The sequence below is a fragment of the Haematobia irritans genome, chromosome 3 (assembly GCF_050003625.1).
Source record: "Haematobia irritans isolate KBUSLIRL chromosome 3, ASM5000362v1, whole genome shotgun sequence".
Lineage (NCBI taxonomy): Eukaryota > Metazoa > Arthropoda > Insecta > Diptera > Muscidae > Haematobia > Haematobia irritans.
In genome coordinates, this window is record NC_134399.1 from 189,976,022 (window position 1) to 190,002,226 (window position 26,205).

General features: G+C 31.7%; 2 protein-coding genes and 1 long non-coding RNA gene across 5 annotated transcripts; 1 reads left to right on the top strand and 2 right to left on the bottom strand.

Annotated features, from left to right (window-relative positions):
- Positions 1 to 16,905: 16,905 nt before the first annotated feature.
- Positions 16,906 to 18,277, bottom strand: LOC142230148 (leucine-rich repeat-containing protein 57). 3 transcript variants are annotated; one of them, XM_075300778.1, is made up of 3 exons: positions 18,139 to 18,277; positions 17,613 to 18,067; positions 16,906 to 17,546 (listed from the first exon to the last, which is right to left on the bottom strand). In XM_075300778.1, the coding sequence occupies exons 2-3, from the start codon at positions 18,054 to 18,056 to the stop codon at positions 17,274 to 17,276; spliced, it is 717 nt and encodes a 238-aa protein (XP_075156893.1). In that variant the 5' UTR covers positions 18,057 to 18,067; positions 18,139 to 18,277; the 3' UTR covers positions 16,906 to 17,273. The 3 variants fall into 3 exon arrangements, with proteins under 3 accessions (XP_075156893.1, XP_075156895.1, XP_075156894.1); XM_075300780.1 differs by having other exon boundaries at positions 17,613 to 18,086; positions 18,139 to 18,255; XM_075300779.1 differs by lacking the exon at positions 18,139 to 18,277 and having other exon boundaries at positions 17,613 to 18,132.
- A 1,510-nt stretch (positions 18,278 to 19,787) lies between these two features.
- Positions 19,788 to 20,414, bottom strand: LOC142231740 (uncharacterized). Its single transcript, XR_012720892.1, has 3 exons — positions 20,249 to 20,414; positions 20,080 to 20,184; positions 19,788 to 20,014 (listed from the first exon to the last, which is right to left on the bottom strand). It is a non-coding gene; the product is annotated as an uncharacterized LOC142231740 (long non-coding RNA).
- A 2,296-nt stretch (positions 20,415 to 22,710) lies between these two features.
- Positions 22,711 to 25,381, top strand: cm (AP-3 complex subunit carmine). Its single transcript, XM_075300781.1, has 6 exons — positions 22,711 to 22,839; positions 22,900 to 22,987; positions 23,075 to 23,400; positions 24,343 to 24,502; positions 24,569 to 25,021; positions 25,078 to 25,381. Exons 1-6 carry the CDS (start codon positions 22,805 to 22,807, stop codon positions 25,261 to 25,263), a joined length of 1,248 nt encoding a protein of 415 aa, XP_075156896.1. The 5' UTR covers positions 22,711 to 22,804; the 3' UTR covers positions 25,264 to 25,381.
- Positions 25,382 to 26,205: the final 824 nt, after the last annotated feature.

Below are 26,205 nucleotides of genomic sequence, written 5' to 3' on the forward strand. Positions count from 1 at the left end.
CTATCATTTTCGTGATTAGAGACATTTCAATTAAAAAATTAATTGGATCAATTAATTTCGTGATTGAATCAGAAAAAAAATTTTTTGTGTGTGAGCAAATTTTATCCGATCCGGTTGAAACTTTGTTCGTTATGTCAGTACATAGTCTCTAACACCCATGCGGAAATTGGTACATATCGGTCCATAATATATAAAAAATATAGTCCCCATATAAACCGATTCCCAGATTACACCTCTGGAGCCTCTTAGAGGAGCAACATTCATTCGATCCGGTTGAAATTTGATACATGGTCCATATTGGTTCATAATTATATATAGCCATAAAAACTGATCCCCAGATTTGACCTCCCGATCCTCTCGGAGGAGTAAATTTCATCCGATTCGGTTTAAATTTGCTTCATTGTGCTAGGATATGGACGCTAACAACCATGCCAAGATTATTTCATATTGGTATATAGTTATATATAGAACCCAGATAAACCGATCCCAATCACACAATAATTGGTCCATATCAGCAACCCCTATATATCACTTCTGGCTCTCTAATTACAACGCAACAGTTCATATCGATTTGTAATTATGTATAGACTCCCCTACACTAGATAGGGTCACAGCCTAAAGGAAAAAAAAGTTGATGCGTTCACCCCTCAGTTTTGTAGCATATTCGAAGACAATTTCAGAACACCAAAACTTTTTTTTCCGTGCACCTACGACCCCCCGAAATACAATTTATTGTGCTGTGTCTTCATTTGAAGTCCGATCGAAAAGAAACGCATATCGTTGTTCGTGGTTGATCAGGGGCTATATTTCGTACATTGGTCATTTTTGACTCCAACGTCAAATTTGATTTGTAATTTTTTTTATTTCGCTACGTATACACCTATGATGCCCATTTCTGATAAACATTATAAAGATCTTAACAAAATATGAAACTTTTGCTTTTGAAGTATTTACTTATATTCATAAACAACAAGTAAGGAAAGTCTAAAGTCGGGCGGGGCCGACTATATTATACCATGCACCACTTTGTAGATCTAAATTTTCGATACCATATCACATCCGTCAAATGTGTTGGGGACTATATATAAAGGTTTGTCCCAAATACATACATTTAAATATCACTCGATCTGCACAGAATTTGATATACTTCTACAAAATCTATAGACTCAAAATTTAAGTCGGCTAATGCACTAGGGTAGAGCACAATGTTAGTAAAACAGTGTGGCGCAGAGTATAAATATGGGAAATATTTAAATCTGAAGCAATTTTAAGGAAACTTCGCAAAAGTTTATTTATGATTTATTGCTCGATATATATGTATTAGAAGTTTAGGAAAATTAGAGTCATTTTTACAACTTTTCGACTAAGCAGTGGCGATTTTACAAGGAAAATGTTGGTATTTTGACCATTTTTGTCGAAATCAGAAAAACATATATATGGGAGCTATGTCTAAATCTGAACCGATTTCAGTCAAATTTGGCACACATGACTATATTACTAATTGTACTTCTAGTGCAAACTTTCAACCAAAATGGGCCAAAACTCTGGCTTCTGGGGCCATATAAGTCCATATCGGGCGAAAAATATATATGGAAGCTATATCTAAATCTGAACCGATTTCAATCAAATTTGGCACACATGAAAAAAACAAATTATTTTTGTTCTCGCACCACAAATTTCATTTTTGGAAAATGTATTTCTGCTTTTTATGTGTGTTTGTTGTTCTTTTTGTGAACATGACTCGCTTTGTTTGGCCATTGCAACAACAACGAAACAGCCAAACACACATGTGTAAATGAAATGGCGCAAAACCTGCGAAAAGAACCTGCCTAATTCAGCGATGGAAGCAATAAAGAGATATTTCCAAACGTGCATATTCTTTTAAAAATTTTGGTCACTTTGCCAGTTACTCAGGGATGGAAAATACAATTTTTAAGAAAGTACAAAAAAGGTATTTTTTGAGCGGAAAGGTACTTTTTACTAAATTTCAACAAAAATTTCACTGGAAGATTATTGTCAAGAGACTGAAATTTAAAGAAAATAAAATTTTGACAAAATTTTCTATATAAATAAAATTTTGCAAAAATTTTCTATAGAAATAAAATTTTGTAAAAATAATTCTATAGAAAAAAATTTTGCAAAATTTTTTCTATAGAAATAAAATTTTGCAAAAATTTCCTGTAGAAATAAAATTTTTACAAAATTTTCAATCGAAATAAAATTTTGTTAAAATTTTCTATAAAAATAAAATTTTGCAAAAATTCTATATAGAAATAAAATTTTGACAACATTTTCTACCGAAATAAAAAGTCGATAATATAGAATCGCATTCTTTTTTCGACTAAAACATTCTTCAAGTTCAATAAAATCCTGTGTTTGACTATGTCTTTTACAAAATTGAGATTTTCTTCCCACATGAACATGTCTGTTTTGCCATATTTGTAAAAGACTATTAGCAAATAAGGTTGATAAATACTTTCTCAAAATATTAAAATATTTTGTCAAAGCTATTGTACCATAAATCTGATATCGACTCAAAAATGTCTACACAAAAGGTACTAAATCATTCGCGGGGGTACTACGGTACAGGGGTGAAAAAGTTTTGAAAAAGTACTATAGTACTGCATTTTCCATCCCTGCAGTTACTACGTGCTCATCCGAATGTGCCGACTGAAGAAGTCATTGATTTATTTGCTGCCCAAAAAGCCCGTCGGCTCAATTTAATATTATAAAAAAATATTGTATACATACCTATGCATAAATAAAATTTTCTACACATGAGATTATATGAATATTTTTTTTTAAGTGACTTCGAATATGTTACAAAACTGAGAGGTGACCGCATCAACTTTTTTTCGTGACCCGGTTCCAAAAATGTTGTCTTTACTTTAAAAATTTTGGTATTGATTCCGAGCCAAAGAAGCGGAAAATACAAGTAAGGATACTTTTAAGACACAATTCTCTTTTAAATTTGGGTTTTGTGTACTTGCAAATTTTAATTTTTCGCTTTTTCAAAAAAATTAACTAAAATGTAAATTACGATCTGCGTGTGGGGTCATATATTTTAAATATATTATATATTAATATATTTTATTTACCAATGCAATTGAATAATCAAAAAATACTAATAAATTAATTTTTGAGGATATCGGAACTTGATCGCATTGAAAATGTAATATACTTTTTTCAATATCATTACGATAATTATTTTTTTTTCTTCGTGTACATAGAACCATAAAAGCCGATCATGTTATACAATATTTTGGAATCAATTTGTTAAGCATTTTAAAGTTCAATGGGGCACTCTTTTAATATGCCTTCATTATCAAAAATTCTTTGTGTGTATGTGAATTCATTACGCCATTGTTTTGTTTTAATTTTAAATGCCCCAAAAATATTTTCTTTCTTTTTTATTTTTATTTATTTTTTTGGTTTTTGCATGAAAAATTAAATCGAGCTGAAAAGATATCATATTCATTGTCGCCTATTGTTTAGAAGCACTTGTTGAACGGAAATCTATCAAAAATGTCGCTTCCTTTCGGTCTCTATTGTTTTCACTTTCATTTCAACCTTAATACGGATCCTTTGATGGGAGTAGACCAGAGATATATTCCTGAAATAGTTTTACTTTCCATAGAGCATATAGCACACATGCTTACAAATATCGTTTTGTTTTGCTACTCAGGAGAGGAAGTCCTTTGTGTCAATTGCGCGTGCCAGATCACATGCTTCAATTGGAATGTCTCTCAGCATGGATATAAAAACAACGACTGTACTTGAAATCAAGCATTTGAATGTCTAAATGATGAAGAGTCGTTTTTATTGTCTTCAAATATTTGAAAGTGAAGATCACTTAGACTGGATTTAAAGTGGATCACTTGTTCCTCCCCATGTTTAACAAGAAGCGCGCACTGGTGTCCTTAAAGTGTTGAATATCACAAAAAAATTATCTGATAGATTGTGTGTTCCGACAAGAGCTTGTCTCGATTTCATATCATCCTGATAAAGGAATATATTGTAGATATATCCTGTATTATGAATTCATAGCGCCTTCCTCTGTGGAAAATAAAAATACTAGTTTTACGTATTATTGCTAAACACAAACAATGTCGAATTGGCAACCTTTGTCATAAATTATGGCCTTCAAACGGCCGACAAAGCCATCACACGCTGTACGAATGTGGCTCTGTGGTATTTTGGCCCATTCCCGGCATCTTGAGATGACCCAAACATTAGTATTTTTGAATGCCATTATAGTATCAAGCACAGATTTAATTAGCAAAAGAAATATCCTGACGCTAAAACCTTTACTTCCATATATATACGTGTTCGTTATTTGATCTATATACATTAGCAACTAGGACCAGGGTTGCCATTTTGGTCCGATCGGACCAAAATTGTTCCAACAAATTATTAAATGAATTTGGTTGATTTTGGTCCATTTTCGTCAAATCGGTAATTGTTCAAAATTTTTAAACTTTTGACAAAATTTTCTGTAGAAATTAAATTTTGACAAAATTAAATAAATATAAATAAAAAATTTTAATAAAAATAAAATTTTGTAGAGAAATAAACTTTAAAAAAAATTTTGTATAAAAATAAACTTATGCAAAAAATTTCTACAAATTTTATATAGAAATAGAATTTTGACAAAATTTCCTAAAGAAATTAAATTTTGGCAAAATTTCCTATAGAAACGAATTTTTGACAAAATTTCCTAAAGAAATTAAATTTTAACAAAATTTTCTATAGAAATGAAATTTAAAAAAAAAATTGTCTATAGAAATGAAATTTGGACAAAATTTTCTATAGAAATAAAATTTAGACAACATTTTCTATAGAAATAAAATTTGGACAAAATTTTCTATAGAAATAAAATTTGAGCATTGTTGTTGTTTTTTATTGCAGCTTAAAACCATACATTGACTAAACTACAAGTGTAGCTTAACCAACAGAGGAAAAGAATGTTTGTCAAATTTTTTTGTGCAAAGCCCTATATATAACTGCCTGATTGGTTGATAGTTTTGCTGCAAGTAGAGGATGCTGATGAGGAATGTGGTAATTCCGAAACGTGCGTCCATCCAACCATCTTGCAGTCTATAGGGCTTTGCCCAAATAAATTTGACAAACATTCTTTTCCTCTGTTGGTTAAGCTACACTTGTAGTTTAGTCAATGTATGGTTTTAAGCTGCAATAAAAAGCAACAACAATGCTTAAAGAACAAAACCAACAATAACAAAACAAAAAGAATGGAAAAATAAAATTTGGACAAAATTTTCTATACAAATTTGGAAAAAAATTTTCTATAGAAATAAATGTTTGACAAAATTTCCTATAGAAATTAAATTTTGACAAAATGTTCTAAAGAAATTAAATTTTGACAAAATTTTCTATAGAAATAAAATTTGGACCAAATTTTCTAAAGAAATAAAATTTGGACAAAATTTTCTATAGAAATGAAATTTAAACAACATTTTCTATAGAAATAAAATTTAAACAACATTTTCTATAGAAATAAAATTTGGACAAAATTTTCTATAGGAATAGAATTTTGAAAAAAGTTCTTGCGAATATCTCCAAAACGGTTTGAGATAGAAAGTTGATTCAAACGACACAAATGAGTACTAACCTAACACAAATTGGCACAACATTCAGTTTTTTGAAATTCGAAAATTTTAAATTTTGACTATTTTGCGATAAATTGGCATTTTTTAAAAAAAGTTTTTGCGAATATCTCCAAAACGGTTTGAGATAGAAAGTTGATGCAAACGGCACAAATGAGTAATAACCTAACAAATTGGCACAACATTCAGTTTTTGGAAATTCGAAAATTTTAAATTTTGACTATTTTCAATCATAAATTGGCATTTTTTAAAAAAAGTTTTTGCGAATATCTCCAAAACGGTTTGAGATAGAAAGTTGATTCAAACGGCACAAATGAGTACTAACCTAGCACAAGTTGGCACAACATTCAGTTTTCTGAAATTCGAAAATTTTAAATTTTGACTATTTTCGCATAAATTGGCATTTTTTAAAAAAAAGTTTTTGCGAATATCTCCAAAACGGTTTGAGATAGAAAGTTGATTCAAACGGCACAAATGAGTACTAACCTAGCACAAATTGGCACAACATTCAGTTTTTTGAAATTCGAAAATTTAAATTTTGGCGTTTTTCAAACACATATTTTTGAACTTTTTTAAAATTTAATTTGGCTGTTTCTCGGAAACGGCTTGAGATAGAAAGGTGATCTCAACGGCACAACTTAGCACAAGTCGATAACGGTTTAATACAATATTAAAATTTTCGAAATTCGAAAATGGCGATTCTGGAAATTTTTCGAAATTTTAGAATTTCTCGAAAACTATAAGAGATAGAATTTTTATTTAAACGGCACAATAATGTACTCGGCTAGCACAACTCAGCACAACTGTCAAAATGGCGATTCTGGCAAAAATTTTGTTGAAAAAAGTTTTTTCCAAATATCTCGGCTATTTGATCAAATTAAAAAAAAACAAATTGCAGCACAAATCGGCACAATCCAGCACAACTTTCAAATTTTCGAAATTCGAAAATGGCAATTCTACTTTCTTGGACATCATTGATTGAATTTTTATTTTAGAGGCTAAACTAAAACTTTATACCTTACCTTAATGTCCAAGAAAGTAGAATTGCCATTTTCGAATTTCGAAAATTTGAAAGTTGTGCTGGATTGTGCTAGGTTTGTGCCGATTTGTGCTGCAATTTGTTTTTTTAAATTTTATCAAATAGCCGAGATATTTCGAAAAAACTTTTTTCAACAAAATTTTTGCCAGAATCGCCATTTTCGAAATTCGACATTTTGACAGTTGTGCTGAGTTGTGCTAGCCGAGTACATTATTGTGCCGTTTAAATAAAAATTCTATCTCTTATAGTTTTCGAGAAATTCTAAAATTTCGAAAAATTTCCAGAATCGCCATTTTCGAATTTCGAAAATTTTAATATTGTATTAAACCGTTATCGACTTGTGCTAAGTTGTGCCGTTGAGATCACCTTTCTATCTCAAGCCGTTTCCGAGAAACAGCCAAATTAAATTTTTAAAAAAGTTCAAAAATATGTGTTTGAAAAACGCCAAAATTTAAATTTTCGAATTTCAAAAAACTGAATGTTGTGCCAATTTGTGCTAGTTCAGTACTCATTTGTGCCGTTCGAATCAACTTTCTATCTCAAACCGTTTTGGAGATATTCGCAAAAACTTTTTTTTAAAAACTGCCAATTTATGATTGAAAATAGTCAAAATTTAAAATTTTCGAATTTCAAAAAACTGAACGTTGTGCCAATTTGTGCTAGGTTAGTACTCATTTGTGCCGTTTGAATCAACTTTCTATCTCAAACCGTTTTGGAGATATTCGCAAAAACTTTTTTTAAAAAATGCCAATTTATGCCAAAATAGTCAAAATTTAAAATTTTCGAATTTCAACAAACTGAACGTTGTGCCAATTTGTGCTAGGTTAGTACTCATTTGTGCCGTTTGAATCAACTTTCTATCTCAAACCGTTTTGGAGATATTCGCAAAAACTTTTTTTAAAAAATGCCAATTTATGATTGAAAATAGTCAAAATTTAAAATTTTCGAATTTCAAAAAACTGAACGTTGTGCCAATTTGTGCTAGGTTAGTACTCATTTGTGCCGTTTGAATCAACTTTCTATCTCAAACCGTTTTGGAGATATTCGCAAAAACTTTTTTTAAAAAATGCCAATTTATGATTGAAAATAGTCAAAATTTAAAATTTTCGAATTTCAAAAAACTGAACGTTGTGCCAATTTGTGCTAGGTTAGTACTCATTTGTGCCGTTTGAATCAACTTTCTATCTCAAACCGTTTTGGAGATATTCGCAAAAACTTTTTTTAAAAAATGCCAATTTATGATTGAAAATAGTCAAAATTTAAAATTTTCGAATTTCAACAAACTGAACGTTGTGCCAATTTGTGCTAGGTTAGTACTCATTTGTGCCGTTTGAATCAACTTTCTATCTCAAACCGTTTTGGAGATATTCGCAAAAACTTTTTTTAAAAAATGCCAATTTATGCCAAAATAGTCAAAATTTAAAATTTTCGAATTTCAACAAACTGAACGTTGTGCCAATTTGTGCTAGGTTAGTACTCATTTGTGCCGTTTGAATCAACTTTCTATCTCAAACCGTTTTGGAGATATTCGCAAAAACTTTTTTTAAAAAATGCCAATTTATGATTGAAAATAGTCAAAATTTAAAATTTTCGAATTTCAAAAAACTGAACGTTGTGCCAATTTGTGCTAGGTTAGTACTCATTTGTGCCGTTTGAATCAACTTTCTATCTCAAACCGTTTTGGAGATATTCGCAAAAACTTTTTTTTAAAAAATGCCAATTTATGATTGAAAATAGTCAAAATTTAAAATTTTCGAATTTCAAAAAACTGAACGTTGTGCCAATTTGTGCTAGGTTAGTACTCTTTTGTGCCGTTTGAATCAACTTTCTACCTCAAACCGTTTTGGAGATATTCGCAAATTTTTTCTAAAAAATAGCAACTTGGCTTTGTATTCAGTTTCCAAGTTTTATAAGGCTTGAATGTATTGATATCCCAATGGGTCCCATAAAAAGACTATTCATTAATTTGAATGTATTTATTTTAATAATAAGCTTAAACCTCTATATTACGATGGTCAACATCACAAGTCTTCAAGCTTTGTATAAAATATAATTTGAGGATCAACTAGTGTGTTAATATTAACACCAGTTGGAGATTTTTCTGATGATAAGTCATCGTATTCCAACCAGTGGTGATTTATTCGCACATAGCCAGTGTAGTGTCCAATCGATGTAGTGCTGTAATTGCCTCTGTAGCCGACGAATCCCGCAATCTTGTACTTAGGGCCCCCACAAATTTGTATTTCGGTGGGTATATCACAAACTTTTAGCCGGTTATCCAAACCAATATCGACACTAACTAGAAGATGGGGACTGTAGTAGCAGTTGCATAGCATGTCCTGGCTGCAACATCTTTTGACTCTATTTGTGAAGTCCAATGCCTCCGCAAGATGTTTTATTCCTCTCTGTTTTATGATGTCGAGATGAATCCGAGTATCTACAAACACATCTGTCTTCGAAGAGTTGCATATTTGACATTGATACATGACGACATAGCTAGGTGCTCCGGAGAGTAGTTCCTTTGCCAAATCGGTGATGTTACACTCGCAACTAATGTTTTCCATGGTGCACGTTGATTTGTAATTGTTAGTGAATTTCGAAATTCTTCTTTGAGCAGTCCGCATTGATCGGAGTATAGATGCTCGCTCACGAAATAGTTTTGCACAAAGTCTTTCCTTCAAGAACATCCTGGCACAGCTAAACAAAGGAATGTCCACGTTTTGTAATTGTTCAGCATACGAAGACTCGTTCGCCAGTGCAATACACACAATCTCAAAAAAAGCTATCGAATGCACATGTGTTAGACAAAGACACAGAACATCCCTTTAGCTTCACATTTGGACAACGGGATCCGTTTGGAATAACAGGGAGGTAGGTTCCTTTATCTTTCGTAGATGGTTCAAATTCTGGATATTTTTCACCATACCGTGCCCGCTTTATTTTAACCTTTTTGGATTTCTCTGATTGGAATCGTTTGAAGTCGGATACTACTTCTATTTCACTCTCAGAATCAGGAGAATCATCCGGCAAAACTGCAAATTCTGCTTCATTTGTATTTCTTTTGTTGTTTTTCTTCCGCCAATCTAACTCCAAAGAAAGTTCATTCTCAATATTTACATTTTGTTGAATTCGCTTAGGTTGTGATGGGCATGTTTTTGATGTATTCTCCAATATTATTTTCCCTTCGATGTCGGTAGATTTTGCTATATAATCGACGTCTCCATCTTTGTTTAATTTGAAGCACCCGGTTGTAGACTCATACAACGTTTTTTGAATTTCACGTATGTGTATTGCGGCGAATTTATCCACACGAAGCGGAAGACCTACCGCCCGAAACTGCCTGTGCTTCAGATCGTTAAAATAGGATTCCACGGGTGCAGACGTTGCATTTACTCTTCCTTCTTCACGAAGACCACGCATAATTTCGGTAAATATTGGAAAATACATCATTATTTTTTTTAACTTCACAGCGAAGTCGGGAAGCATATATCCATTAAGGTCATCGTCGATATCCATATACTCCCTTTTGGCGTTTTCAGCAACTTCGTTGTATGTGTTATTCACATAGGTCTGAATACTTGAATATGGTTCTTCTTCTATATGATGTTCTTCGACTTCTGAGTCCTCCAGTTCAGAAGAATATAATTGGTCGTCAAAATTAAGTTCTGGACTTCCCTTTATTTTGGACCTCAAGTACTCTTTGGCTTCAAATGCCGGACTTCCTTTTTCGCCACTTTTGTGCAATGCCAATTTCAAAATTGAAATGAACATTTTATGCATCTCTGAAAAATCACTTTGGGTCCTCAAAATACATAAAGAACGCATGTACATTGCTCTTACTCCAGTCTGGTGTTTGGAATAGCACTTCCACCGAGCAATTATGTTCGTAAAATGACACACATCTAAACGTAAAATACAAGAGGGAAATGTTTTATTATTACCGCAAATAATATCGAAGCACCAATCTAGATAGTGGTGCAAACTATTTGCATTCGAGAAGACGCGCGATGCCGCACCTAGTAATGCTTTATCGAAGTCGCAAATAAATTCTTTCGGTACCGTTATGTTTCTCGTTTCATTTTGGCATTTTCTTAGAAATTCTAAGAACCAACTTATAATCGCAACAGTTGTTTTAACCGTGGTTAGCATTTGACATACCGGTACCGTTTTGTTGTTAATTTGAATGACCGCCTGGAACAGAAATATGTGCGAAGATTTTTCTTTGTTTGGTAAAACAATTGATTTTACTACACTGCCCGTTGCGTCCACTATTAAAGATTCGTTAAATTTCGAAAATAGGTACATTTGATCTCTCGACCAATAGTGAACAAAAAATGGATCAAGACCGATATTGTGAATTGACGCAGAGTATTTGGTTGTGTATTTTAAATTGTAAATTCCGTCTATTGCATTTGTACCCGTTATTCCTAACATTCTATTCATAGCTTCCTGTTTCGCTTTCCCTAGGTTTTCAACTTTAGTCAAATTCGGCGGACTGGTATCTCCAAGCGTTTCAATTAACCGGTGAGCTTCGTTTCTTCTATATTGACACGGCAATAAATTTTTCTCTACCAAATTATTACCGATGGCTTTTCGTAAATTGCCTCGAAGCGGTCTCTTTTTTACGTGATTTACACTACCGTCAAAATCGCTAATACTACAATACATTTTGACAATTTCACCTTCATTAGGCTCTTGAGGAATTCTGCCCAGAAATTTGCAGGGACATTCAGGACATTGACCAGATACCGATATATATATTCCCGACTCGGACACTTGAGATTTTTTAAAAATGAATGGGCATGGAATATTTGTTACATTATGAATCTCTTCGTAAAGAACATACGTCCATGTATTTTTTTTCAACGTTTTTATGGTACGATCACGATTTTTGAAAATATGTAAACTACTTTCTGGTTTTAAACTAGACCAAATCTCCGTAATGTCTATATTGAATTCAACGATGTTAGATGATGTATCGGATGAACTGTTAACCTCGTTTGATTCGTTGCACGGACAGTCAATGTTAAGGATCGATACCAAATACGTATACAAACTATAACGGTTCGCTTTGAAAAGAGTATAAATATACTTCGGTTTCATTTTATTACAATTTTGTAACGAATCACTTAAATTTTTATACACGTTTGCGGATGGAGGGGCTACATTTCCTTTTGAATCAATCACGTTGGAAAATTTGGGTTCACGAATAAGTTCTCTTAAATTTTCGATTTTATTATGAACTTGATTTGCAGACGATTTCTTCACTTTACTAATTTCTGGAACGACGTTAGTTTTATTGTTATCAACGGATTCACTATTGATCGAACTCTTTCCCGAACTCATTTTAGATTTCACTTTTATAAAAATTGATACAAAAATTGGCACAGAAACTTCGAATATAAGCACTTTTGATATGACTATGTAGGTGTTTACAGTTTGAGGTTACGGTTTTAATTGATTGGGAAAGTGTAAACCACGCTTCATTGAATAGGATAAATTCTTACAAATCATAAATGAGTACAGGTACACTCTATACGTGGTAGATCACATGTGTTTTCAACTCTCACATTATTGGGAAATCCTATAATTCGATTTGTTACCTCGTATTCATTCACAGATAAGGAAGTCTATTCAGAATTTATGAATGAATCGGTGGATTGTTACCTGTATTGCAGTGGTACGGAGCACGGATTTCCCAAATTTACCTGTATATGGACCCCGACCTAAATTTTGCCTGTATATGACCACGTCTGAAATTGCCTGTTATCACCAACGAATTAAGTCATGGAAACCTGTGATCATACAAAAATAGAAGACGATAAATGATAATACAATTATAGGACCATTTTAAACAATATGTTTGCCATTTCCTTTCCATTGGCACAACATTCAGTTTTTTTGAAATTCGAAAATTTTAAATTTTGACTATTTTCAATCATAAATTGGCATTTTTTAAAAAAAGTTTTTGCGAATATCTCCAAAACGGTTTGAGATAGAACGTTGATTCAAACGGCACAAATGAGTACTAACCTAGCACAAATTGGCACAACATTCAGTTTTTTTGAAATTCGAAAATTTTAAATTTTGACTATTTTCAATCATAAATTGGCATTTTTTAAAAAAAGTTTTTGCGAATATCTCCAAAACGGTTTGAGATAGAAAGTTGATTCAAACGGCACAAATGAGTACTAACCTAGCACAAATTGGCACAACGTTCAGTTTTTTGAAATTCGAAAATTTTAAATTTTGACTATTTTCAATCATAAATTGGCATTTTTTAAAAAAAGTTTTTGCGAATATCTCCAAAACGGTTTGAGATAGAAAGTTGATTCAAACGGCACAAATGAGTACTAACCTAGCACAAATTGGCACAACGTTCAGTTTTTTGAAATTCGAAAATTTTAAATTTTGACTATTTTCAATCATAAATTGGCATTTTTTAAAAAAAAGTTTTTGCGAATATCTCCAAAACGGTTTGAGATAGAAAGTTGATTCAAACGGCACAAATGAGTACTAACCTAGCACAAATTGGCACAACGTTCAGTTTTTTGAAATTCGAAAATTTTAAATTTTGACTATTTTCAATCATAAATTGGCATTTTTTAAAAAAAGTTTTTGCGAATATCTCCAAAACGGTTTGAGATAGAAAGTTGATTCAAACGGCACAAATGAGTACTAACCTAGCACAAATTGGCACAACGTTCAGTTTGTTGAAATTCGAAAATTTTAAATTTTGACTATTTTGGCATAAATTGGCATTTTTTAAAAAAAGTTTTTGCGAATATCTCCAAAACGGTTTGAGATAGAAAGTTGATTCAAACGGCACAAATGAGTACTAACCTAGCACAAATTGGCACAACGTTCAGTTTTTTGAAATTCGAAAATTTTAAATTTTGACTATTTTCAATCATAAATTGGCATTTTTTAAAAAAAGTTTTTGCGAATATCTCCAAAACGGTTTGAGATAGAAAGTTGATTCAAACGGCACAAATGAGTACTAACCTAGCACCAATTGGCACAACGTTCAGTTTGTTGAAATTCGAAAATTTTAAATTTTGACTATTTTCAATCATAAATTGGCATTTTTTAAAAAAAGTTTTTGCGAATATCTCCAAAACGGTTTGAGATAGAAAGTTGATTCAAACGGCACAAATGAGTACTAACCTAGCACAAATTGGCACAACGTTCAGTTTTTTGAAATTCGAAAATTTTAAATTTTGACTATTTTCAATCATAAATTGGCATTTTTTAAAAAAAGTTTTTGCGAATATCTCCAAAACGGTTTGAGATAGAAAGTTGATTCAAACGGCACAAATGAGTACTAACCTAGCACAAATTGGCACAACGTTCAGTTTTTTGAAATTCGAAAATTTTAAATTTTGACTATTTTCAATCATAAATTGGCATTTTTTAAAAAAAAGTTTTTGCGAATATCTCCAAAACGGTTTGAGATAGAAAGTTGATTCAAACGGCACAAATGAGTACTAACCTAGCACAAATTGGCACAACGTTCAGTTTTTTGAAATTCGAAAATTTTAAATTTTGACTATTTTCAATCATAAATTGGCATTTTTTAAAAAAAGTTTTTGCGAATATCTCCAAAACGGTTTGAGATAGAAAGTTGATTCAAACGGCACAAATGAGTACTAACCTAGCACAAATTGGCACAACGTTCAGGTTTTTGAAATTCGAAAATTTTAAATTTTGACTATTTTCAATCATAAATTGGCATTTTTTAAAAAAAGTTTTTGCGAATATCTCCAAAACGGTTTGAGATAGAAAGTTGATTCAAACGGCACAAATGCGAATATCTCCAAAACGGTTTGAGATAGAAAGTTGATTCAAACGGCACAAATGAGTACTAACCTAGCACAAATTAGCACAACGTTCAGTTTTTTGAAATTCAAAAATTTTAAATTTTGACTATTTTCAATCATAAATTGGCATTTTTTAAAAAAAGTTTTTGCGAATATCTCCAAAACGGTTTGAGATAGAAAGTTGATTCAAACGGCACAAATGAGTACTAACCTAGCACAAATTGGCACAACGTTCAGTTTGTTGAAATTCGAAAATTTTAAATTTTGACTATTTTGGCATAAATTGGCATTTTTTAAAAAAAGTTTTTGCGAATATCTCCAAAACGGTTTGAGATAGAAAGTTGATTCAAACGGCACAAATGAGTACTAACCTAGCACAAATTGGCACAACGTTCAGTTTTTTGAAATTCGAAAATTTTAAATTTTGACTATTTTCAATCATAAATTGGCATTTTTTAAAAAAAAGTTTTTGCGAATATCTCCAAAACGGTTTGAGATAGAAAGTTGATTCAAACGGCACAAATGAGTACTAACCTAGCACAAATTGGCACAACGTTCAGTTTTTTGAAATTCGAAAATTTTAAATTTTGACTATTTTCAATCATAAATTGGCATTTTTTAAAAAAAAGTTTTTGCGAATATCTCCAAAACGGTTTGAGATAGAAAGTTGATTCGAACGGCACAAATGAGTACTGAACTAGCACAAATTGGCACAACATTCAGTTTTTTGAAATTCGAAAATTTAAATTTTGGCGTTTTTCAAACACATATTTTTGAACTTTTTTAAAAATTTAATTTGGCTGTTTCTCGGAAACGGCTTGAGATAGAAAGGTGATCTCAACGGCACAACTTAGCACAAGTCGATAACGGTTTAATACAATATTAAAATTTTCGAAATTCGAAAATGGCGATTCTGGAAATTTTTCGAAATTTTAGAATTTCTCGAAAACTATAAGAGATAGAATTTTTATTTAAACGGCACAATAATGTACTCGGCTAGCACAACTCAGCACAACTGTCAAAATGTCGAATTTCGAAAATGGCGATTCTGGCAAAAATTTTGTTGAAAAAAGTTTTTTCGAGATATCTCGGCTATTTGATAAAATTTAAAAAAACAAATTGCAGCACAAATCGGCACAAACCTAGCACAATCCAGCACAACTTTCAAATTTTCGAAATTCGAAAATGGCAATTCTACTTTCTTGGACATCTTACCTTAAGGTAATGTAATGAAAAAACAATTAAACATTTTAAATAATAATATTAGAGCATATCTTTAGGCTGAAATTTGTATGTAGCAAAGACCTAAACCGTTGGTAATTTAGTACCTACGTATAGATAATAGAGGTCGCTTTTCATTCTACTTGACCTCACGAACATGTTAGATTTTCCTGTGCAGTGTTCTCCAAGCTTTATTAATTTATATTTCCACAGCACCAAAAAGCGCTCAACTTTGGAGGATAAAAATGAACTTGCTAATTCCATGTATGAGGAGTTTGTACACATAGTCGTACAAAATTGATACTATCTGCCTGTATATCGAACGAAAGCTTTCTTTCGTATTTCGAATGAAAGTAAATTGATTTTGGTTTCTCCATATTGAAAAGAATGTCAAATTTTTTAGGAAACGAACCTATACAATATCTGTCAAGTAAAAACATTGTAATATTTGAATGAAATCTTGGATCAAAAATTTGAAATACTCATGCATTCCCAAACATACGTCTCTGGAACTCCTTACCTTCCACACTGCAAACTACAAGCAATGCTATCCGATTTAAAAATGAATTATTTAAAATATTTGCTTAACTGTTTAAGAATCTTGTTTACAATATAAAATATTGCTAACTTATCGAAAATTTTCAATTATTATACATTTTGTTTTTTGTTATATTAAATAAGTTTTTATATTCATATTTATATATTTTCTCCTACACCAACACATTTACACATTGTTTCTGATCAAACATGAATCTGGTACTGTCATTTATAAGATGTATCATCTTGTTGTACTAGTTTTATAAATTATTAAATAAAAGAAAAATAAAAAAATAATACGAAACGAACTTTGAAAAATAAAGAAAGAACCCCAAATTGATTTGAATTCGAATGGATGGTTTTCTTTCGAATGGGTTTTTGTTCTATGTTCAGAAACAGAGTATGTTATGCTACTTCCTCATGTTCCGTTCATAGTAAACAGCCTATAAAAACAGAACAGAACAGCCTATAAAACAGAATATAGAAAAAAGGCCCTGTTTTACAAGCGAGTGATTAGAACGGTCGACCTTTACAACTTCCATATTATCACCAAGTTCTTTTTTTCAATTTAATTTGAATTCAAATCAAATGAATATTTTGTAATTTATTTAGTGTAAATGTTTGGTATATTTTGAATATATTCCCATCGAAAAGTGAGCATGCATTTCTATGACCACAATCTTTATTCCATTTTCTTAAATTGTTTGTGTATTTTGATATAATAAATATATTCACGTACAAATTACAATTGTAATAAAAATTACAACTAAAATACAATGATAAAAATAAGAGAAGAGGACCAAAAAATCACACTCAGAAGTCAAAGCGAATGATGTATTTGTATATAAAATATAATGTATATAATGAGATGAAGCCTCATTCAACCAGCATACAAAAAACAAAACAAGCGTCTTTCTCTATTACAATAAACTGGCGGTGGTGGTTACATTTAATAATCTAGAATTGTATTCAATTTACTTTAATCTTTACTAATGAGTCCCTTTTACGCAGCTCAAATACTTGGAACACAGTTCAGTACATTTTTTTCTTAACTTCAGTATAGCGTTCCATGTAATTATCATAGCCATCTAATTGATTAAATTGTCTAGAATTGAAAAGATTTCCGTCCACAGATAAATTGCATATTTTCGATTCTTTAAGTATGCGTGGTGTAAAAGCGCTAGCTTGTAAACAATTTTCCTCTAGTCTTAAGGTTTTCAGTTTGGGGCATTCGGCTATTTCATCGGCTAAAACTGAAATTTGATTCTGATTTAAATTCAGCTCTGTTACACGTAATGCGCCAACCTAAAAGTAAACAAAATATCAATTACTACATCCATTAGTCCATATAGGAAGCACAAACATTCTTACCTCACTGGGCACCGTTGTAATTTTATTTCGTGATAAATCCAAAACATCCAAATGTTTAATGCCACACAACATCACAGGAAATTCAGTTATTTGATTGTGACTTAGATTTACAGTCTTCAGATTTTGACAATTTGATAGAGAACTTGGTATTTTGGTAATCATATTATCGTTTAATATCAACACTTCCAATTTTATTAGTTCTCCCATTACTTCGGGTATCTCGGTTATTTTATTGCCACTCATATTGAAATGTTTAATCAAAGTAAAGCGCCCAATATCTTCAGGTATTCGTTCGAAGCGATTTTGTGATAGATCTAATGTCTTCAATACATTAGGATAGTTTTTCAACTGTGGTGGCAATTCTTGAAGACGTTGTAAACTAATTTTTAGGACTCCTGTCTTTTGGGCAGTCTCCAGATGCTGTTTAATTTGTTTATTTCCCATGATGAAAAATTCTGCAAATTTATTTTTGAACTATATACTCATTGCATTCTACGATGTATTTTTGTACGTGTTTAGCACTTACTTGCTATATCGATTTATTGGATTATTAATAATTAATTATGTGAAATTGTTAATCTGATTCTGTCTTTTCTTTTTGTTATTGTGCACCAACAGCTGACTTGTTTGGTGATGCCAGATTATAGCAATCAATAAATTCTATGGCAACAATGCACTAACATGATCTATTTACCAAGTAGCGACATCTCTAATTCGCCGCACTATACTTCTATACTAAGAACACGCTACACACAAAGAAAAAGTAGTCAAAGAAAAGAATATAATTTACCTAATAGAGTGTAAAATACGACTTTAAAATTTTCGACAAAAAATTGATGATCTTATTAAACATATCAACAAATAGAAATAACAAAAAATTTAAATATTTCATGCGCTTTACAGATTATCAGTTATTCCGGACGGAATGTCGGTGATTGTAAAGAATCTTACAGTGTGTAGGATCGACACGACTTGTCGGCGATGACTAAATAATCAGTAAATGTGTTATCGATCCCCTAAACATGCATTAGTATCGATTGTGCCTTCCCAATAAACACAGGATTAGCGTTTTTCAAATGCAACAACTTTTCAGTTTGAAGGCCGGTATGCACCTCTAGCGAAATTTTCGGTAGCAAAAATTTATTTAAGTCTACAACAAAAAAAAAAAAAACAGGGCTGTGTACACAAATTTTAAACCAGCTAATCGCTTTTAAAAATTGTTAGTATATGTTCCAAATATTCCTCAAATAAATTGTTTATTATTTACAGACCTTTTAAAACTTTTACGGACACAATGATTGTACCCAGCCATTTCAAAGTTCCATTTCATCCTCATCGCTACCGCAGACTCGTAAGTGACACTGCAACAATCGCCAACTGTGATAGTATTTTACCATCACTATTCGCATGAAAGTATTTTGCCATCACTATTGTTACAAGAGCCATTTTATATTTTGTGAAACACCAAACACAACTAGCTTTTTATAAGTTATTTAAATAAAAACGATAATGAAGTGCTGAAAACATATTTATTTCGCTTAAAATTGTGAAAGGTATATTGGTGAACAATTTTTGACTTTCCAAATGGAACAAAGTGATAGTTTTTCAAATATTTTTCCAGACACGCTGCCTCCATTGGGAATAAAAGCATTGGCTGATAGACGCTACAACATGTAACTTGCAACTTGTAACTCAACATCAATCTTTTATTAATGCATAAAATATGTTAAATGTGATGCGATAGCCGTATAAATGTTATATTTATGAGATTTTATAAACGTTTAATAAAATTAATAAACATCTAAACAATCGTGTTTTATTTGACCACAATGATTCTATTACAACTATCTTAAAATGCACTTTCTCTGATTGTTTGATGGGGATCTTATTGACGTCCTTCTAAATGTGTCCAGAAGGGCACCTGATAATTGCACTAATGCGATACTTTTTTCTAGTAACTTGGCGTGGTACAACTTCTCAATAGTGACGGCACTTTTCCGAGGAGTTTTGGATATCGTATACGACTGTTTTCGACGTAGTGGGGATTCTCAAAAGCGCCCCCAAATTCAATAAATGTTGGCAGGGTTGGTTCCTTCCTTTTATTAACATGCGAGCAATTTGAAATTAGGAACGTACTGGACCGCGTGTGAGAATTGATTTTCAGCGGAAGGAATTCACAAACTATCCATTTTAAACTGATAATAGCATATGAATTAAACTGACGATGTGATGCACATTTTCATCCAGAAGTTGTTGATTTCAACAATTTGTTGTTTTTAACAATTTTAATTGGTTGCACTTGTAATGTTTCTGGAAACTTTTTCTTGTCGATAAGCCACTCAATTTTCATTGGTCAGCTTCTTATTGTTTGCAAGAATGTAGCATCCAAAGATTTTAGTTTTCTGCAAAGAGATTTAAATTTAGTGACTTCTTTAAAGTGTTGATTTAATTTTTCGTATTGACGTACCAATTATTATAAACTATTTGAAGCAGTTCCAGTTAATTGTCCACCTTTTTTCATTGTTCAGCTTTTTAATGTTTTCAAGAACGTAGAATCCATAATTTTAGTTTTCTGCAAAGAGATATACATTTAGTGACTTCCTTAAAGTTTTATTTCATTTTTTAGTTTCACTTACCTATTTTTATATACTATTTGGTTATTTGTCTAAAATTTTCCATTTTTTTTATTTCTTGCAATTGACCACGAACTTCGTTGCACAAATAAGTATTGAAAACCACATGGTTTTTTCGTTGCATTTTAGGGTAGTGTTTTGTCAAAGTTTTCTCATATCATCTTCAACACCTTTTCAAAGATTTCGTCAACATTTTGGGAAATTGGAAGTAATTCGCAAACAATTTGAAGATGTATTGCAGATGAGCTATTTCAAGTCAAGTTGAATTTATGTTGAAAATTATATTTACCCTCAAACTGAAAAGTTGTTCCATTTGAAAAACGCTCATTTTGTGTTTATTGGGAATGGATTCTACGTTCTTGCAAACAATAAAAAGCTGACCAATGAAAAATGAGTGGCTTATCGACAAGAAAAAGTTTCCAGAAACATTTCAATGTGCAACCAATTAAAATTGTTAAAAATAACAAATTGTTGAAATCAACAACTTCTGGATGAAAATGTGCATCACATCGTCAGTTTAATTCATATGCTATTATCAGTTTAAAATGGATATTTTGTGAATTCCTTCTGCTGGAAATCAATTCTAACACGCGGTCCAGTACGTTCCTAATTTCAAATTGCCCGCATGTTAATAAATTTTAATGCTGTTTTATGACACCAAAAGGAAGGAAATCGAATTATCAATGCAAAAGTGTTTACTAATAATGTTTAAGATATTTAAAGTTTTGTTGTTTGTTTTTTTTTTATTTTTTATTTGTTGATATGTTTAATAAGATTATTATTTATCAATTGGTATTGTAGTGTATTATGTAGTGTAGTGTATTATTATATATTTTATTTTGATGAAAATGAATAAATTATACAAAATTCATAGAATTTTGGCTTTGACTTTCAATTTGAAGTGGGGATATCATTCATACAAATTTAGGTTGAAAAGTTTTTACAACGATGTTAATTTTGAATTTGACTCGCATCGAAAATTGTTTGACAAATTATTGAGTAGCGATGCATTTCAATTTGAGGATAACACTTGAGATATTATTGCTTATGTGTTAAATTTCACTGTTGAGAGTAATGTCTGTTTTTTGAACGCGATTTTCTCAACAATTTCTCAACTTGAATATTACCCTAATCCTTCGAAAAAATGTTTGAAAAATTGTTGAAATTTAGCATTTTTCAAACGTTTGTGTTTATTGGGAAAATATAAAATGGCTCTTGTAACAATAGTGATGGCAAAATACTATCACAGTTGGCGATTGTTGCAGTGTCACTTACGAGTCTGTGGTAGCGATGAGGATGAAATGGAACTTTGAAATGCTGGCAGGGTTATTACCAATTTTAATTGGTTGCACTTTAAAATGTTTCTGGAAACCTTTTCTTGCCGATAATGCGCTTTACAGATTATCAGTTATTCCGAAGGCATAATCGATACTGTTGCAGTTTATGGGATCGATAACACATTTACCGATTATTTAGTCATCGCCGACATGTCGTATCGATCCGACACACTGTAAGATTCTTTACAAACACCGACGTTCCGTGCTTAGTAACTGATAGTCTGTAAAGCGCATAAGCCACCATCATTTTTACATCGGCCAGCTTCTTAATGTTTCCAAGAATGTAACATCCAAAGAGTTTAGTTTCTGCATAGAGATTTAAGTTTAGTGATCTCCCTAAAGTTTTATTTCAGTTTTTAATTTGACTTACCAATTACTATAAACTATTGGGAGTAAATTCAGTTATTTTCCAATTTTTTATTTCTTCCAAACGAACTTCGGTGCACCAAGAAGTATTTAAAATCCCATGATTTTTCGTGTTTTGTCAACGATTTCTTCAATTATTTTCAACATCTTTTCAGATCTTACAGCTAATTTCTCGTGTGCGAAGAGAAAGCTTTCTTTCGACTTGGATGCAAACAGCTGAATTTATAAAGGAAAATTAGCTGTTTCGGATATGAGAAAGTGACTGTTAGTTTCAATCAAGACGAGTGATTCATCTCGGGACGATTTTGGGTTTCATAAACAGCCAGTTCGTCGACATTTTGGCGATGTAGAAGTAATTCGCAAACAATTTGAAAATGTATTGAAGGTGAGCTATTTCAGTCAAGTTGAAATTATGTTGAAAATTATATATACCTGCAAACTCAAACAGGTGTTGCATTTGAAAAAAGCTCATCCTGTGTTTATTGGGTAATCACCCTTTTTAAATTGATTTGAATCTGTATAATGGCTAATGTTTACTCATTTGGCGGTTCATTAGTACTTCCGTGTACTGTTCTGGACAATATTTTCCAATCGGCGAATTAGCCAACGGGCGAAAAATGGTCTTCGGCGGATACAAATTAGCGGCACGACTCATTTATTATTTAATTGAACCATTATTTAATTTGAGCGATAAATTTCAGGTACGCTTTCACTTTTATTTAGGTCAGTATTCAAATATACTACGAAATAAATCATAGCAGAGAAACAGCTGTTCCCCAGTCTTTGTGTTAGTGAGAAAGTAAAATTGTTTAGATATTGAATTTGTTGGCAAAAATTTGTTTAAATACGACAAATAATGATACACAGCTTATTTATAGTAAACAATAGTGGGTAAGTAAGGTACACAAACAACAATCATAAATAGTAAATTAATATTTACTATCGCTATAGGGATGTTTTTCTGGAGAAACATTGGCGTTCAGTTGTCTCCCGTTCCGTATGTGACTATTTCTTGGATGCTCAAAAGAAATCACAAAATGTGAGTACAAAAAAAAATCACAGTTTGCCGACTATTGGTTCGATTCTTTACATATATTTGCTCCGAAATTTTATAATTATGTTATAGGATGTCCCTCCTGTCATTCCTACACCACATTATTACTTGATTACCGTCCAACGTAAAGGAATCTCCTTGGTGGCTGCATGCAAACAGGAAGTACCACCACTATTTGTTATAGAATTTTTACATCGTGTTGTTGACACTTTCGAAGATTATTTTGCCGATTGCTCGGAATCGATTATTAAAGAGAATTATGTATTGGTATACGAATTACTGGACGAAATGTTGGACAATGGTTTCCCATTGGCCACAGAGAGTAACATATTGAAGGAATTAATAAAGCCACCTAATATTTTGAGAACAATAGCGAATACAGTGACTGGTAAAAGCAAGTAAGTGTACATTAACGTATTAATTAAAAAAAATAATAAGTTATTGCTCTTTTTCCGATTTTAATTTCTCAATTTTTGATATAAACAATGTCAAATTTAATGCTCTTTTCCTGTAAATCAACGAAAATCCATTCGAAATAAAAGCTTATTTCTGAATGTCAGTTTCGTTAGTATTAGAATACATTGATTATTAAACATGACGCCCATTTCACCAATCTCAGTTGAAAATACACATTTTTGATAATGATACAAACAAAATTAACTTTCAAAAATTATAAAACACAAATTCGTTTGAATTCGAGTAACTGCTATTCTTTCGAATGGGGTTCGTATGATTTCCAAGAACAGGGCACGATTTCCTAAAATAATTATTTTTATGCCCTGTTCGTGAAAATCGACAAAATCCCATCTGAAGAAAAAAAATTTACCGAATCCAAACGAATTAAGATTTTCTTCTCTTTTTCAAAGTTCGTTTAGTTTGCATGATTATCAAAAGAAGTATTTTCAAGTTGTTACTTTTTGGTCATTAATCTACCTTCTTCGAATTTCGCTCATTACTTTGTGATCATTAATCTACCTTCTTCGAATTTCGCTCATCCGTGAAATATGCAAAATATCACCTAAGTCGATTCAGAGTTAGATATAGTTTCCATACATATCTTTCGCCCGATTCGATTCTAGAGGCCAGAGTTTCATTTTGATTTGCTTGAAATGTTAGTACATTTGATCGTGCCGTCAAGTGCGCCGAATTTGGTTGAAATGGGTTCAGATTGAGATATAGCTCCGGACGACGGATGTGCCTGATTTACACTCCTTTAAGTGTAGAGCCCGGTATATACAAACAAACAAGCATGTGAAATTTTTCCTTAGGAAAATTCGTGACATTTTTTATAGGATATTTCTTCAACATTTTTTTTCAAATTTTTAATTTAAAATTTTTAGCGTCAGCACAATTTTACCCCAAGGACAACTTTCGGCTATACCATGGCGTAGAAGCGGAGTTCGCTATACAAATAATGAAGCATATTTCGATGTAATCGAAGAAGTGGATGCGATTATTGATAAATCGGGTTCGACTGTTTTTGCAGAAATCCAAGGATATGTAAGTATATGAAGGAACTAATCTGTTACTAAATCTAATATCCATTATCCTCTATCCTATTATCAGATCGATTGTTGTATTAAATTGACTGGTATGCCCGATTTGACATTATCATTCATGAACCCAAGACTTTTTGACGATGTGTCATTCCATCCTTGTGTACGTTTCAAACGTTGGGAAGCTGAACGCCTATTAAGTTTTATACCACCTGATGGAAATTTCCGTCTTATGTCGTATCACATTAGTGCCCAATCGGTAGTAGCTATACCCATATACATACGTCATAATTTCTCTATAAAAACAGGAGAACAAGGACGTTTAGATTTGACGGTGGGTACTCGCACACTAATGGGCCGTTCGGTGGATAAGGTGAAATTGGAAATTGCTATGCCAAAATGTGTTTTAAATTGTATACTAACACCTAATCAAGGAAAGTATACATTTGATTCTGTTTCAAAGACCTTAACTTGGGATGTGGGACGTATAGATGTTACCAATTTACCAAATATCAGGGGAACGGTAAGTTATTGAGGCTCTTATTCATTTTGACAAGTTTTTTAATTGATTAATTTTAGGTCTCTATACCACCTGGAACTCCCAGTTTGGGTTCCAATCCTACAATCAATGTGCAATTTACCATATCTCAAATGGCTGTTTCTGGCCTTAAAGTTAATCGTTTAGATATGTATGGTGAAAAATATAAACCTTTCAAAGGTGTTAAATACATAACCAAGGCTGGAAAATTCCAAGTTCGCATGTAAAGACACAAGAACAATTACAATATAATATAATTAAGAGCAAAATACATAAATTATTCCATTTTGTTTTATAAATAAAATTCTTCTACTTTTAAGAAAATGAACTAAATTCGAAAACAAAGGTACATTGTTTGACAAGTCATTGTTTAATCATTTATTTAAGTCAATCGTTTTTTGTGCAATTCAATAATCATTTGTTTTATTTTTCTTTTCATTTCTTTTATAGACAATCAAGATATCAATTGTTCATGTATCAAGCTTTAATCTATCAGAGATCAAGATAATAATTTCATTATTTCAAGTTTCCAATTTAAGATCAATCATTCAACTACAAGAATTGCACATAACATTAGATTCGAAGTTAAGGTAAGTTACAGCATAGTTTTCCCAGGCAATCAATTTATTGCCTTATATAGATTTGTCACGTTATTATATCGAAACTGTTTCAAGGCTGTTAGTGCTACAATAGCAATTAAAAAAACTAAAAGAAAAATTTGTCTCAATATGGTATTCTTAGATTTTTTGTGTATGTTTTTACACCATTATTAACTGGGAATTATAAAATTCTAATTAAATTGACTTTTTTAATAACTATTGAGAAAATATCAATGTGAAATTGAGAAAACCTAACCATAGCTCGAAAATTGTTCGTTTAAGTATCGAAACGCAAATGGAAAATGAGAAAAGAATAATGATAATATGTAATTAACTTATTGAGTATTCTTGTTTGTTGACTTGTTATGTTGGTAAAAATTGCCTAATCTACATTTGATATTCGGCAAAGTTCAATGGTCTTCTTGTGAAGGTGTAAAAATTAACAAAGTCGAGAAACTCGTGCACCCCGGTTATTAGGCTTATTTACGTATGTGAATTTTTATGTCCCTAACTTCCCTATGAGAAATTGATACAAATTGCCACTACCGGACCTATGGGAGTGGTACACCA